The sequence below is a fragment of the Mustela nivalis genome, assembly GCF_964662115.1.
Source record: "Mustela nivalis genome assembly, chromosome: 3".
In the NCBI taxonomy this organism is placed as follows: domain Eukaryota; kingdom Metazoa; phylum Chordata; class Mammalia; order Carnivora; family Mustelidae; genus Mustela; species Mustela nivalis.
Genome location: NC_139022.1, coordinates 138,541,638 through 138,556,208, shown reverse-complemented (window position 1 = coordinate 138,556,208; position 14,571 = coordinate 138,541,638). Strand labels below are relative to the sequence as shown.

The 14,571-nt window shown below is 54.2% G+C and overlaps 1 protein-coding gene and 1 pseudogene across 4 annotated transcripts in view; one reads left to right on the top strand and one right to left on the bottom strand.

The window, feature by feature from the left end:
* The first annotated feature begins 2,520 nt into the window (after positions 1–2,520).
* Positions 2,521–9,795, top strand: LOC309860955 (platelet-derived growth factor receptor-like protein; annotated as a pseudogene). The gene is made up of 3 exons: positions 2,521–5,240; positions 5,685–5,864; positions 7,501–9,795. The product of its transcript is annotated as a platelet-derived growth factor receptor-like protein (transcript).
* Positions 7,066–14,571, bottom strand: part of CCDC69 (coiled-coil domain containing 69) — a 37,314-nt gene continuing 29,808 nt past the window's right edge. The window contains exons 5-10 of one of the 3 annotated variants that reach the window (XM_082726228.1): positions 13,710–13,783; positions 12,621–12,722; positions 11,997–12,116; positions 10,996–11,093; positions 7,489–10,278; positions 7,066–7,379 (exon numbers count right to left, since the gene is read on the bottom strand). In XM_082726228.1, the coding sequence (XP_082582354.1) occupies positions 10,101–10,278; positions 10,996–11,093; positions 11,997–12,116; positions 12,621–12,722; positions 13,710–13,783 (572 nt within the window). In that variant the 3' untranslated portion in view covers positions 7,066–7,379; positions 7,489–10,100. Of the gene's footprint in view, positions 7,380–7,480; positions 10,560–10,995; positions 11,094–11,996; positions 12,117–12,620; positions 12,723–13,709; positions 13,784–14,571 lie in introns of all 3 variants that reach the window. The other 2 variants (XM_082726230.1, XM_082726229.1) reach the window with 2 other exon arrangements.

Genomic DNA, 14,571 nt, shown 5'->3' with positions numbered 1-14,571 from the left:
ATTCCAGGTGGTCCCGGCCTGAACCCTGCAAGAAAGCCCTCTAGGAGCCAGGCGCACACAAGGCCAATACTTCCCGCTACTCAGCCCCCTGGGGTGCCCACCCTGGCACTGGCGGATGGGGCCTGCCATGCCCTTGGCCCTTGGCCTAACCCTTGGTTGGGTTTTCAGGCTTCCATGCCCAGGGGCCTGTGACCCAAGCCCTCCAGACTGGGGACCCCAGAGCCATACCCTACGATTCTGCCTTCCCTCCCTGGAAGAATCCATGCTGTTCGGAGCTACACAGAACCCTCAGACCAGGAGAAACCCTCATGCCTACCTGAGGCCACCGCCACCTCCAGCAGCCTCCCTGGCCACAAATCCCCAAATCTGACATGCCACCTGACCGCCATCTTTGACTTAGCCCTCCCAACCCCAGGATCCTGACTCAGTGCCAGCAGATCGGGTCTTCTATGCCCCTAGGCCCTAACCCTAAATTGGGTTTTCAGGCTTCTGTCCCCAGGGACATATTGGGGACCCCTGAGCCACATCCCAGGAGGCCTCTCCCTGAGGGCTCCCACAGAAGAAAGCTCCCTGGGCACAGTTTCCTCCTGGGTGGCAGGCCTCCTGGGATGTGTCCCCCAAGCCCACAAGATTGTGGACCCCGGAGTCACACCCTAGGATTCCACCTGCCATCCTGGAGGAAACTGTGCTATTCCGAGCTGTGCAGAATACTCAGACTGGGAGAAACCTCCATACCTCCCGGAGGCCACCCCCGCCTCCGCCCCCACCCCCCTGGCCATGATACCTGGAGCCTGACACACCACCTGACCTCCATCCTTGACTCCGACCCCCACGGGCCCGCCTCAGTGCTGGCAGATTGGGCCTGCCATGCTCCCGGGCCCTAACCCTATCCATAGGTTGGGTTTTCAGGCTCCCATCCCCAGAGACCTGGCCCCCAAGCCCTCCAGATTGGGGATCCCTCAGCTAAAACCCAGGACACCGCCTGCCACCCAGGCGGAAACTGCTGTTAGGAGCTGCACAAAGCCCTCAGAGTGGGAGAAACTGCATGCCCCACCTGAGGCCACCCCCAACTTCGATGCTGCACCAGGCCACAAACACACAGGCCGACGCTCAGCTGGACCCTCTCCCTCAGCTCTGCCCCTGGAAAGCTCCCCTGCGTGGAGGCCCTTGGGGGAGCCCCTCTAGCAACCCTCGGTTTGTGCTCTAAGGTTGAGTCTGTTTCCTCAGTGGCCTATCCATCTCCCCTCAGTCTGTTCATCTGTTTTCTTTCTGAAATTCCAAAGGAGTCAAGTCGTAGGATATTGGTCTTATCCTACCGACTTTGCTGAGCTTAATCCATTCTAGATCCATCCACATCTTGCAGATGGTTAAGATTTCATTCTTGTAGAAGCTGGCTCCTATTCCATTCAGAAGATGTGGGAGATTATAAATAAATAAATAAATATATATATACATATATCCAAGGCTCCTTGAAGTCATTTTGAATTTCTCTCTGCCTTCATTGGAACTCTTTGGATGAAAAGACGAATCCATTAGGATACATCACCTTTGACAAAGGAGAAGCCATCTTCCAAGTCTCTCTCTGACCACAAACAGCCACCTCACTCCAGATGCTGGCCATTCCACCACAGCCTAGGCCCAGTGAAATAAACACTGTTAGATGAAGGAACACATGTATGTTCAAAACACACCCGAGTCCATATCATGTTCCCTTTTGAATCCAAGGGACTGCCTAGGAGAGAGATGTTCCACATACCTTTGTAAGCCAGAAATGAACAGGGAAAATGGAATCTCCTGCCACGGGCTCCCTGCAGGGAAACTTGGGAACTCTGGCCCCCACTCTAGACTGGCTGACATGTGCTTCAGTGTGACTTTGTGGCGCCACTGGAGACCAGAGGAGGCTTGGGGAGCCCAGTAGGTTTGGGGTGAAAGAGAACTTTTACCTCCCATCCTGGCACGGATGTGACATTGCGCCTAATGGGCCTGCTGTTTTCCCTGAACGCGGAGGTCCTGGGGCAAGCTGCATGACTGACTCTGTTGCTGATTTCCAAACTTAGGTCTCCTGGAGCCAGAGTGAAGAAGGGTTGTCAGGCGGGGCTAAGCAGGCACCGCCCGCCGACAGCCCGCTCACCTGCTCTGATTCCTCGGAGAAGGAGAGACACATGCTTGTTTCTCAAGTGGTAATTAACTTCCTTCTAAAGCTGACGAATGCCTTTGTCCTTTTTGGAGAAGCAAATATACTCTTCCAAACAAACACTCAACTCTTCAGTTCCAAATGCAACATGAGCTGGGTTTGGTTTCCTTCCAGCTCCAGACCCCCACCGGGAGGACCCTCCTGAACCATCCTGACAGCACATTACCAGCAAACCTGGGAAATCGGGGCACAATGCTGAGTGAGGGTCCAGCTCCAGGGATTGTTACCACCACTCCTGAGCCTGGAGAAACAGAGACTATACAGCTCACCACTCCCTCCTGTAAAAACAAGCGGCAGAGCCTCACCTTTTAGGGTCTCTTACTCAGCCAATAGGCTGCCCTGACCCCTCTTCCCGTGTATCCCACTTCAGCTCGCCACTGCCTCCAGTGGTGGCAAGCGGCATTACCATGCCTTCCAGGGACTCTCGCACCACAGCTCACCGCTCCCTCCAGTGGCGTGAACCGGCACTGCCCGGTCTTCCAAAGACTCCTAAAGCAGCTCCCAATGTCTCCGCAGGTCTAAAGCCACACTGGCACTGTTCCTCCAGATTGGGGACGTCTGAGCCACACTCCAGGACTCCACCTGCCACCTGGGAGGAAACCGTGACGTTTGGAGCTGCGCAGAATTCTCAGAATGGAACAAACCCATATGTCTCCCTGAGGCCACCCTTACCGTTGACGGCCCTCCCTGGCCACAAACTTACAGCCTGACCTGCTTCCTGATGCCTGTCCCAACTCAGCCCCCTGGGGAGCCCTCCTCAGCGCGGGCAGATCAGACCCGCCCTGCCCCTAGGCCCTAACCCAAACCCTAGGTTGGGTTTTCATGCTTCCATCCCAGAGACCTGTCCGCCAAGCCCTCTAGATTGGGGACCCCTGAGCTGCACGCCAGGACTCTGCCTGCCACCCAGGAGGAAACTGTGCCATTCCAAACTGCGCAAAACCCTCAGAGTGGGAGAAACCGCATGCCTCACTGGGGCCAGCCCACATCCGGTGGTCCCCCTGGACACAAAACCTGACATGCCGCCTGATCACTGTCCTCGACTCAGCCCCCCAGTAATCCAGCATCACCACTGGCAGATGTGGCCTGCCAAGGCCCTAGGCCCTAATCCTAAACCTAGCCTGGGTTTTCAAGATTCTGTCCCCAGACACCTGGCCCCCAAGCCCTCCAGATTGGGGACCTCAGAACTTCTGGTCTAGGGACCAGATTGAGCCACACCCAGAACCCCGCCTACCACTGAGGAGGAACCTGTGCCACCCGGAGCTGCGCCAAACCCTCAGATCAGGAGAAACCTGCATGCTCCCATTGAGGGCACCCCACCTTCAGCGCCCCACCGGGCTGCAAACATGGAAGCTGACTGTCAGTCGGAGCCCCTCCCTCAACTCTGCCCCCAGAAAGCTCCCCTGTGCAGGGGCCCTCAGGGGGGCTGCATGGGCCTGGCCCGTGTTCCCTGATGCCCACAACACAACCTAGCGAGAAAGTGCTCTAACTGTGGGCGCCAACATGGGCCCAATCACTGCCCCACACCGGCTAATTCTCACGGGCTTTCTGCTCAAAATGATATCGATTTGGGCAGAAACTCTTGGGAACTGGCCTGAACTCCCCCTGGAAGGGAGAAACCTGCATGGTCCCCTAAAGCCACATACACAATCAGTGGTCACCCCTCGCATCCCCACTACAAACCCAGATTCTGTTGTGCGGCCAGACGCATGCCCTCAACTCAGCCCCCTGGGGATTCCTCCTCAGCGCTGGCAAATCGGGCCTGCCAAGTCCCTAAGCTCTAACCCTAAGCCTAAACCAACATCGATTTGGGCAGAAAGCCCATGAAAAACTGGCCAGCGTTGGGCAGAGATTCCGGCCGTGCTGGTGCCCGCGGTCTAGAGCGCTTTCTCACTAGGTGCCCTTTGCAAACATCCGGTAACACAGGCTGGGTCCCTGTGGCTTATTTGAGGGCCCCCGCCCAGGGGAGATTTCTGGGGGCAGTGTGGAGGGAGGGGGTTCAACTGTCAGCCTCCGTGTTTGTGGCCCGGTGGGGCGCTGAAGGTGGGGGATGCCTCGGGGGAGGGTGTCATGCAGTTTTCTCCCACTCTGAGGGTTTTGTGTAGCTCCAAACGGCATGGATTTCTCCTGGGTGGCAGGTGGAGTCCTGGGGTGTGGCTCAGTGGTCTCCAATCTGGAGGGCTTGGGTGCCAGGTCTCTGGGGATGGAAGCCAGAAAACCCAACCTAGAGTTAGAATTCGAGGCTAGGGGCATGGCAGGACCAATGGGCTGGCACTGAGGCGGGCTCCCCAGGGGGCTGAGTGGAGGACAGTGGTGAGACGGGGCATCAGGCTCCAGCTTTGTGTCTGGGGGGGGCACCAAATGTGTGGGTGGCCTCAGCGGGGCATGCCAGCTTCTCCCACTCTTAGGGTTTTGCGCAGCTCCAAAGGGTGTGAATTCCTTCTGGGTGGCAGCCAGAGTCCTGGGGTGTGGCTCAGGGGTCCCCAATCTGGAGAGCTTGAGGGCCAGGCCTCTGGGGCTGAAGCCTGAAAACCCAACCTAGGGTTAGGGCCTAGGGGCATGGCAGGCCCTATCTGCCAGCCCTGAGGCCGGCTCCCCAGGGGGGTGAGTAGAGGAAAGGGCTGGCCGGCCTTTTGAGGCGATTCTGGCCTGCCCTGAGGGACTTCATGCTGGTGGGTCATGGAGCCCCATTAAACAACTTGTCTAGGTCAAGCTCATTCTTCTTCCCCCCTCTTTTCTTCCCAGACCCAGAGCACCTCTTTATCCCCCTCCCCTCCGAGGATTATTATGAGCTGGTACAATTGTGCAGCCATCTGCCAGTCCTGCTTCCCTTCTAGGTGACCAACCCTCTGGCCCAGGGGACACTGCCTCAGCAGTTCCCACTGGAGGAAGTCCCAGTGGATGGAATGGGACTGACATCTCCTTCAATGTGGAGAAGGGCTTCACCATCCACTGGCCCCTAGCTTCCTCGGCTGGCTCCCTTTTCTGCTTGGCTGCCTCAGTGGCTTGAGACAAATCTCTACTAAGTAGATGCTGATCTACACCAACTGTGCATGGGCCTAGGGCCTGGGTGGGCAGGGCAAGGGAGGATATGGGAGAAATGCCTCCTTTAGGGACCTCAGATTTGGGTTCTTTGGATTTTGGAACTCTAAACAACCAACCAACTTTCAACAACACACCCATGTAGTCAACTGTCTTGTCCAGCCAGCAAGCCAATCAGCTATTGAAAAAACTTGCATCCGGAAGGCTGTCTATCCACTCATTCTCAGTCATGCCACACCATTCCATTATCCGCCTTCCTTCAAATCCATCACCCTATTCACCCATTCTCCATCAGATGACCTGTTCCATCAGCTACCCATCATCTATCAATTCAACCAACCCAACCATTCGTCCTCTATGAACACAACCATTCTACTCATTCATTTCATTCAGTCATTCCAACAATCAGTTCAACAGGTTTGTCCCCATTTCTCTCCCATCTTCTCCATAGCACATCCATCTTCCTCCCCCACACCACCGACCAAGTTTCAGCAACATCAGTCCAATGGGGAGAGAACTTCAGTGTGACCTGTATGTCTCTGGGTGAGCTGGAAATTGCTGTGGTCTTTGTCTGGGGGAATATCCAGGGCAGAGGGGAAGAAAAGGCTGCAGATGTGTGTCTGTGGTGATGGTGCATTGGCCAAGAGCATGAGAGTGAGGGTCGGGAGTGATCATGTCCAAGTGGAACCACTGCTGGACTGCTACTCTGAGTGACCTTGGGCCTCAGTGTCCTTGTTTAATTTATTGTATAAAATGTATAATGTGTTCCTTTGTTCATTTATCCAATAATAATTACTGAGCAGCCACCATAATCCAGACACTGTAGTTCGTGCAGAGACCACAAGGATGAGGCACAAAGAGCTCTGGCTTCTGTTGTCTGCAAGCATACAGTCTACCTGGGGAGGAAGAAGTGGGAAATGACCATGATCATGGAGAGAAGACTAAACATCCCTGATGTATCAAGGATACATCAAGGCAACGTCCTAAGAGCTTCTTAAAACAGAGTGGTCAGGGAGTCTTCTCTGAGGTGACATTGAAGCTGAGATCAGACTGGCCCAAACGGCATGAACATGGGGCTGGGGCAAGTGCTCGGGCCTTATGCTCTGTGTGTGTAATAAGAGATGGATGAAATCCTTTAGTAACTGTTCCCTGGGCACCTGCCATGGGTCAGACCTTCCTAAGATGTTGTTGGACAGGTGGCAGTGATGTTCCTTCCTCTCAAAGACCGTACCCCCATAACCCTCGAACATCTGGGTCACACAGTAGATCAACCAGCACTGACAACTTCAAGAATCCTTAAAAGGGCTTCTTAGAAGAGGGGCGCCTGGGTGGCTCAGTGGGTTAAAGCCTCTGCCTCGGCTCAGGTCATGATCCCAGGGTCCTGGGATCGAGTCCCGCATTGGGCTCTCTGCTCTGCAGGGAGCCTGCTTCCTCCTCTCTCTCTCTCTCTCTCTCTCTGCCTGCCTCTCTGCCTACTTGTGATCTCTGTCAAATAAATAAATAAAATCTTAAAAAAAAAAAAAAAGGGCTTCTTAGAAGAGATGAAATTCAACCTGAGCCTTGGAGGGAGGGCTGGACCAACAAAGACACGGTGAAGGTGAGCTCTCCAGAGGCCTTAGGAGGGAAAGAGTGGGGGGTCATTCTTCCACTTGTCCAAAATGGAAACTGAGACCCAACAGGGGAAAAGAAAGCACAGATGGTTGGGAGACATGGCTTTGCTGTACTAGTCCTTCCCCAGATATGTTCCTTGGATACCAAAAAGTCCAGCCTCAAACCCCCCACAAAGGTATTTTTTTTCCTCTTACCTTGGAGACTCACAACTCACACGCACATGTGACAGACTCAGAGGTCTGAGTCTCTCCAATTTAATATTGCTTGACTCCGTGTTTCCCAAACAATTTTCATAATAGAACCCTTCCCCCTTGGGGAGGTAGCACCCATTAACAACCACACAAAACCAGAGTGCCTTACCGGGGGATGAGGGGGTTGCTGCTCCCCGCCAAGCTACTTCCTGCATCTCCTTCAGTTGGAGAGGAGACCCTAGCTTGTCCCCAGGGACTTGAGAAGCTCACATTTGCCACAAAGAACCTTTCCTTTCAGGTGCTCTGATCTGCGTGTGTGGATTGGATGATCCCTGTCCCTGCCCCTGAAGGAACACACGTTTCTCACTTGCAGGCTGGTGCCTGAGCTGGACACCTGGGCTGGCTGATGAACAGTTATTTTTTTTGTCCCGGCAGTTGGGCTGACTCCCCGACATCAGGGAGTAGGCCAGTGTTGTTCACCGAGAAAGCCGGGTGCAGCAGGAAGCAGGCAGCACCCTGTATGTGGAAGAGGCCCTGGGCTGGGCACCCTGGCATCTACACCTGCCAGCCCAACAACCTTTAGGGCACGGGGACTGCCACCATCTGTATCCGTGTGACCAGAAGCCCTCACGTCTCCCCTGCTCCTTCCTAGCTCCCCCCTAGCTGCAGGCGTGCCGGTGTGGAGCAGTGGGCCCAAACAGGAGTAGGTAACCATGTGAACCTTGGTATTTTTGATGCCAAGGAGTTGTTACTCCCAAAAGAGTGCAAAAAGAACCTTCGCACTCACACTTATACTCTTCCCGCATATCACTATTTCCACGCCTTCCATCAACCTCACAGCCTCCCTCCAAGCCCTGAGCTGTTCTGACGGCCAGCCTTCCCTCCAACATCAGCCCCCACTCCAAGGCTGGGCAGAGCTAGGGCCAGTGGGGTACAAGTCACTCAGGCCCAGGACATATCATTCAATGGACCCTGGTTCCTCAGTGAGGAGTCCCCTCCTCTCTCAGGAAAACACAGGGGCCAAATAAACACAATGCCATGGTTTCCACGGCTTGTCTTCCCAGGGTGAGCGCGTGACCACAGTTCATCTCCTTGCCTCTGCCATAAGGCTACAGGAGGGAAGCCCTGCTCCCCACAACTTGCCGCTTTTCCAGCCTAGCCCTTCTCAATTAAAACGATGCTTTCTAAAGTGCATTCTGCAGCCTGAAGTGCTTAGGTTGGGGTAGGACGATGGTCAAAGGAGTTTAGAAAATGCTGGATACTCTGCTTCCTTCTTGGAAATTTGCAGTTCACATTAGTGCATTAAGGGTTCTGAGAAGTCCTGCACTTTGCAGATCTGTTTAACTTGATGGAATCTAGAGTTTCTCAGATTACTTGGCTATCAATTCTTTCCTTGGTCATGCCTATTAATGTGCAACGAATTAGCGTATCCCAGACAAACTTTGGGGAAAGATGCATGAAGTACATGTGTACTTCACTCGAGAGCTGTTCCCAAGGCTCCCAGATATATAACCTGTTTGCCCACAGCCAGAGAAGCAGCTCAGCGCTCCCTTAGCCCTACTAGGGGAGAAATGAAGAAAGAGAGTCACATCTGAATTCCAGAACAAGAAATGGCTGAAGACCAGGTCTGGGTTGATGGAGCTAACTTCAGTCCTACTGGACTAGCCTTTCTTACTTGCTGGTCTGGGATCTGGGGCTGGAGCCGGGGAATCTCAGGGAAGGTCCTCCGGCTCCTGTGATTCTCAGTTTGCTCTGCTGCTGAAGAGGGATGAGAACTGGCTTCGAGAATCTTAGGTAGCTGATAGGAGGGAGTGTATGTGAGAGCATTGAATTAAAATGCTCTGTGCAGGGGGAGAGGTTCTCTGTACAGTGTCCAGCTGACCTGAAGCTTCCTGAGAAGAATATTAAATCCACAGACAGTCTGGGCTGCACAGGCCTGCCAAGGCTGGTTTCTCCAGCCACCCCTCTGCACTGATGGGGAAGCTGAGGGCCAGGCTCTGGGGTCCTGGCATCTGGCATCAGGCGTGGTAGAAGGAGTAAAGGTAGGGAGCAGGAGGAAGAGAGAAACCAGAAGTCGGCAGTGGGGGCAGGGGGGCAGGTAGAGGAAGGAGGAGAGGGTAAGTCACACGTCTGATTTTTCCAGAGCCTGAGGAGAAAAACAAGCACAGCGAGCTAAAAGCGGGATGACAGCCGAGGTCCTGGTCCTGGCTTTGTGGGCTCCACTCCCAGTGTGGTTTCCTCATCTCTCTAGGGATGAGGTTCTAGCTCTGGCAGCTAGGTGTCTCCAGACCCACGAGGTGGCCCTGAGACAGAGAGACCCGGAGGGCTGAGGGAGTGAGCCTTGCCTGGTCAGAGAGGAGGATCTCTGGCTTATCCCCTGGGCTGACCAGACTCTGGGACCAGAAGCAGTGGCTTACCCCAGGTCATGTCTAGCCCCTGCTTTGGCTGGTTCGGGCCCTGGCACCGCCAGCCCGAGGGGCCTCCAGCAACCCCCTTTCCAGCTGCCTACCTTTCCCTGTTGATTCCCAGGGTCTGGCCCACTTCAAAGTCCCCTGTCCCCAGCCCCCTGTCTGACCTTCAAACAAACCTAGAATGGGACATTGCAGAGACTCAAGTATCATTCGTTCAGGTCCCCTGCCTGTTTTAGAGGACAGGTAAACTGAGGCTAAGGGAGGGTCTGAGCAGAGGCGAGAACATCTGGGGAAAGCTACCAAGTCAGGACCAGGGGGCTTGTCTCTTTGTCAGATGACCTCAGCAGCACTTCCCCTGGAAAAAGGTCAGGACTTCCCTGATTTGAACAGAGAGAATAGGGAGGGACGGAAGGACTCCTTTTGCTTGTTCCCGGGGGCCAACTCAGGGAAGGCGCATCTGGGGCCTTCCATCACCCCATGGGTGATCCTGCATGGCCCAGGCCCCCAGGCCTCAGGGCACACACCCAGGCTCCCACCTCACTCCTGCCCTCCGCCCTTCCTGGGACAAGACGAGAGGCTCCTGCTGTCTTCTTCAGTAAGTCCTCAAGAGGGAGCCATGACCACAGGCGTCATGGAGGGCCCAGGCCCCGGGCCCTAGCTGGCGAGGAAGGAGACCTCCGTGGGGGTGACAGAGGCCAGGGGGAAGGCAGGGGAGGCGTCCGTCCCGAGAACCCGGTACAGCAGCTCCTCCTTCTCCTGCTGGAGCTGTTGTCGCAACTGGGACTCCTTCTCCAGGGCCTCGCGGGCGAGAAGCAGGTCCTCCGAGAGCTGTCTGTGGGTGCAGACAGAGGCCCCTGTTGCCAATGGGAAACAGCCTGGCAGCGGCTGCACCAACCAGCCCATTCCTCTAGGGGGCCTTCCACAGAGGGGCCGCCTGCCCGCATCAGGACCCCCACCACCCTGTCGTCCCCCTGGACGGAAGAGGTCATTGGATCCCTTGACAGAGCAGAGTGGCCCTCACAGGTAGACAGCTCTGGGTTCGGATCTGCCCCACCACTTAGCTGTGTAACCCTGAACAAGTCCTTGACTCCTGCCAAGTTTCAGTTTCCTCATCTGTAAAAGGGGAGTGATAACAGGTGGACAGGCTCTTAGAGTAATTAGGAGGCTTAGGTGAGATAATACGTAAACAATTCAATGAATGATGTCTGACACATGATTGTGGCTCTCATTTACCAAGCCTTTAGAATGGGTTCCTTCATTCGTCTATACTCATCACCCCAGCTAGACATTTCCTGTCCTCTCTTCCTGTATTGGGCTTTGGAGTGGAGACGACTCAGCCAGGATGGGGACAGATATCAATCAATCAGACCGAGGTTCCTGGACAGAGCTGGTCTGCTGGGATTCTTGACTGTCAAGGAAAGAGGGAGCCACATTCCCCAGAAAGGCCTGGGCCTGCCTGTCGGTCCATTTCCCAGATTCTCCAAGACCCTTCCAACCGGAGATGGTGACCAAATGGTGGCAAGGGGAGACGGGGGCAGGGGGCAGCTACCTTGAAAGAACCAGCTGGTTGCGGGCCCGGACATGGAGGTCCTCGTTCTCCTGCTGCAGGGTGGAGATTTTTTCCTCCAACATCAGATTTTTTTCTTTCTGTAACAAATCAGATGGCACTCAGAAAGCCACTGACCTCACATGGCACAACGGATGCCATCACCTCCCTCTTATCTGTGGTCACTGAAAACACTGACTCAGTCTGGGCTCGATGTTACATTTTGTGAAGCAGTAAGATTACTTTAAAAAGCACACTCGAGGAGTGAACACAGAGCTGCCAGTTTTTAATTTTGCCACGTGAGACGTAGCAAAAAAAATATAGCTCCTCCCATCTAACGTCTCCATCAGTGCATAAGGGAAGGGATATTTTTGGTTCTCCGAAGTCAGGATATAATCTATATAAATAAAATTACATGTGTCTGTTAGGGTAGTGCACAAAAATGGTTGAACAAAATTCACAGGGAGCGTCTGAGATGGTCTGATTAGAATACAGGTTGTGCGGCACCCACGAGTAGGGAGATTTCTTCTGGAGTAACATAATCTCCCTCTGGATGCCGCCCTAGGTTCCTGAGGCCTCCCTTCTCCTGGAGACAAAGCCATCAGTGTGCTCAATGCCCATCACTCCCCAGGCCTGTCCTTGATGATTCTGGCCTCCTTTCTGTCTGATGGTTCAATCTTGCCTTCTTCCCCACCCCCTACCTGGCACGTAACACCTGCCAGCCTCTCCCAATTAGCCAGGGTACCCCTGGGGTCACCCAAGTTAGAGCAGCAGGAATAGCCCAGAAAAGCCCAGGGCCCATATGAGAAGGGGCCCATCCTTGACCCAGACCGGCTGCAGACCAGCCTCAGCTGTCTCCAGGGCTGGCGTGGGTGGCAGGTCCACGATGGTATGGCTTATGCGGGAACCTCCTCAAAGGGCCTTCCCTCCACACCCTTTACAAAGAAAACGCTCAGAAAGGCCAAGCCTGAGGCTGCGTCGCCCCCCAGCTGCCAGGCACAGACCACTGTTTCCATGAGGATCAGCCGCTTGTCCAGCTCATGAATACGCTCGTTCTTCATCTCGATGACAAAGTGTAAACTCTCCAGCTCCTGCTCCCAGAACTGGCTGGGGCTCCCATAATCCTAGACATGGATGCAAAATCATCTCATCAGACCAGCAGGCAGGGAGAGAGGGGTACGGGCTACCTACTACTCTCCCATTCTGCCTCCAAATCACTGTCTGCCTCTCCCCAGTCACCTCCTTTCCTTGGGGCTCACGGTAAGTGCTTAACATGCTCCATTTCCTTCCAGCCTAATAATACCCTCAGCCGCAAGCCCCATTCCCACCTTAGATGAGGAACTGTAGTTCAGAGCAGTTAAGTTGCTCGCGCTAAGGGCTAGGTTCCCTCTTTGCACCTAGTTCCTTCTGAATCCAGAGCCCAAGCACGTCACGACCCCCCATGCTTCTCTCTCAGCCTTACTTTTCCCCTCAGTGATGCGGGGACCCTCTTTCTTCCAGGTCCTTGTGAAAGTAAGAGTGTCAGGTCTAGCCCTGGCCTTGAAGAGGACTCAGATTTTCCCAGTGCCCAGACCCTGACCTCCCTGGAGATTCGAGAAGGAAGAGCTGCCAGCTTAACTGCCACCTGCCTGGATGTGTTTCTTATAGTCTCGGCTCAAAATGGACTCTTCTACCCTCTTCATCTTGGCCTGGAAGACCTCCAGCTGTGAGGACAGTCCATCGATGGTCTCCTGGAGAAGGGAGTGGGAGGGAGATGGCCAAAGGCTGGTTCATAAAGGCTGGAGGTGGACTTTTCATCCCAGAGAGGGCACGGTTTGGGTTCTTCCATGAATCTTCACCCTGCCCTACCCACCAACGCAGGCTTGATTTGCTTCAACCGCTTCCTGAAACATACCAGCCCCATCTCTGCTCATAAAGCCTTTAAGGACTCCCAGTGCACTTGGGGACCATGTCCGGGTGTTCCAGGCTGGTGGTGTTAGCTCGACATTGAAAGCCCGCCCAAGCTGGACTCTGCACTTCCTCAGTCTTCCCTCTCCGTCCTCCCATTGCCAAGTATATTCTTGCCTCCTACATTCCCCTTCCAAGAGCTTCCCACATCCTAACCTTACCCGATACCTTCACAATAGAGCACACCTTTCATATGGCTCATGAGCCCCACCACCTGGCCTTTGCCTCCTCACCAGCCTTAGTTCCCTGGTTACTCATACTCTTCATCCCAGGGGGATCTTGGACTTTTTTCAGTTCTACAGGTAATCACATTTCCCCCTCTTCTCTATGTCTTTAAGCACACTGGGGTTTTTTTTTTTTTTTCTTTCTACCTAGGGCATTCCTCTTACCCTTCTTCATCAGAAGAATTCCAACCCATCCTTCAGGTTCCAGCTAAGGTTTCATCCCTCTGGGAAGGCCCTGACCTGGTAAATTGACTCAGATGCCTTCCTTCGTGCTTCCGAAGCTCCCCGTGTATTCACCTGCCAGCCCGGTTGCACCATGGTACCTGGCCCATGAGGTCGCCAAGATCCTCCAAGCGCAGTTCTCAGAGAAATAGGCCAACCCTGATCTCATACCAAGTTCTCTGGAGCTAATAGCTCAGTCACCACATTGAGGGGCTGGATACACAGAAGACACTCACCTCTGTCCCTCACCCCTAAGTAGAGGCCAGGCGGCTTTCCCGCAGGTCCTCCCCTCCCCCGCAGAGATGGCCACGAGTTCCCTCTCACCTGCAGGGTCGCCTTGGCCTCCTGAAAGGAGTGGGTAAGGCCTTCCTTCTCCTGCTCATGCGAGGCCCGGAGGACTGTTAGGGAAAGGAGACCTCTGTGAGCTCAGACACCCAGGCACTTTACCCTAAAGCCTTCTGGCAGGCCCCATGAGGCCCAGAGAACCTGGGTGATCAGCTGGGGCCCACAGGGGCCAGGGGGCTGGGGATGGTCTTACTCATCTTTCATTTGCTGGGCGTGCAGCTGTGCCAGAAATATAGTAGAGATTTAATGAAAGCTCATGGAAATGGAGACAGATGATATCTTGGGAGGAGCTGTGAGCCCTACCAGATTGCGGGACGCACCCACGCTGCACTCTCAGAGGCTGAGACCCAAAGACCCTGCGGCAAGCTTGCTCATCTGACTCGCTGGCCATGACTGTGCACAGGGCCGATGTTTTGCAAGCTGGGTTACCCAAACTTGGAAACCATTAAATCATTATTTCTCAAACCAGGGCAGAGAACTGCAGTAAGTACATTTGCTCTGGAGCCAGGAAATCTACTTTGTTGTCGTTCTGCTTCTTCCACCACCGAGGAACCTTGAGAGGATCACCTCAGATATTAAAACGTTCTACTGCAGGCATCTGGGTGGCAGAGTCGTTAAGCGTCTGCCTTCTTTATTTTATTTTATTTTATTTTATTTTATTTTATTTCATTTCATTTTTTCAGTGTTCCAAGACTCATTGTTTATGCACCACACCCAGTGCTCCATGCAATCCGTGCCCTCCTTAATACCCACCACCAGGCTCACCCAACCCCCCACCCCCTCCCTTCCAAAACCCTCAGTTTATTTCTCAGAGTCCACAGTCTCTCATGGTTCATTTGTC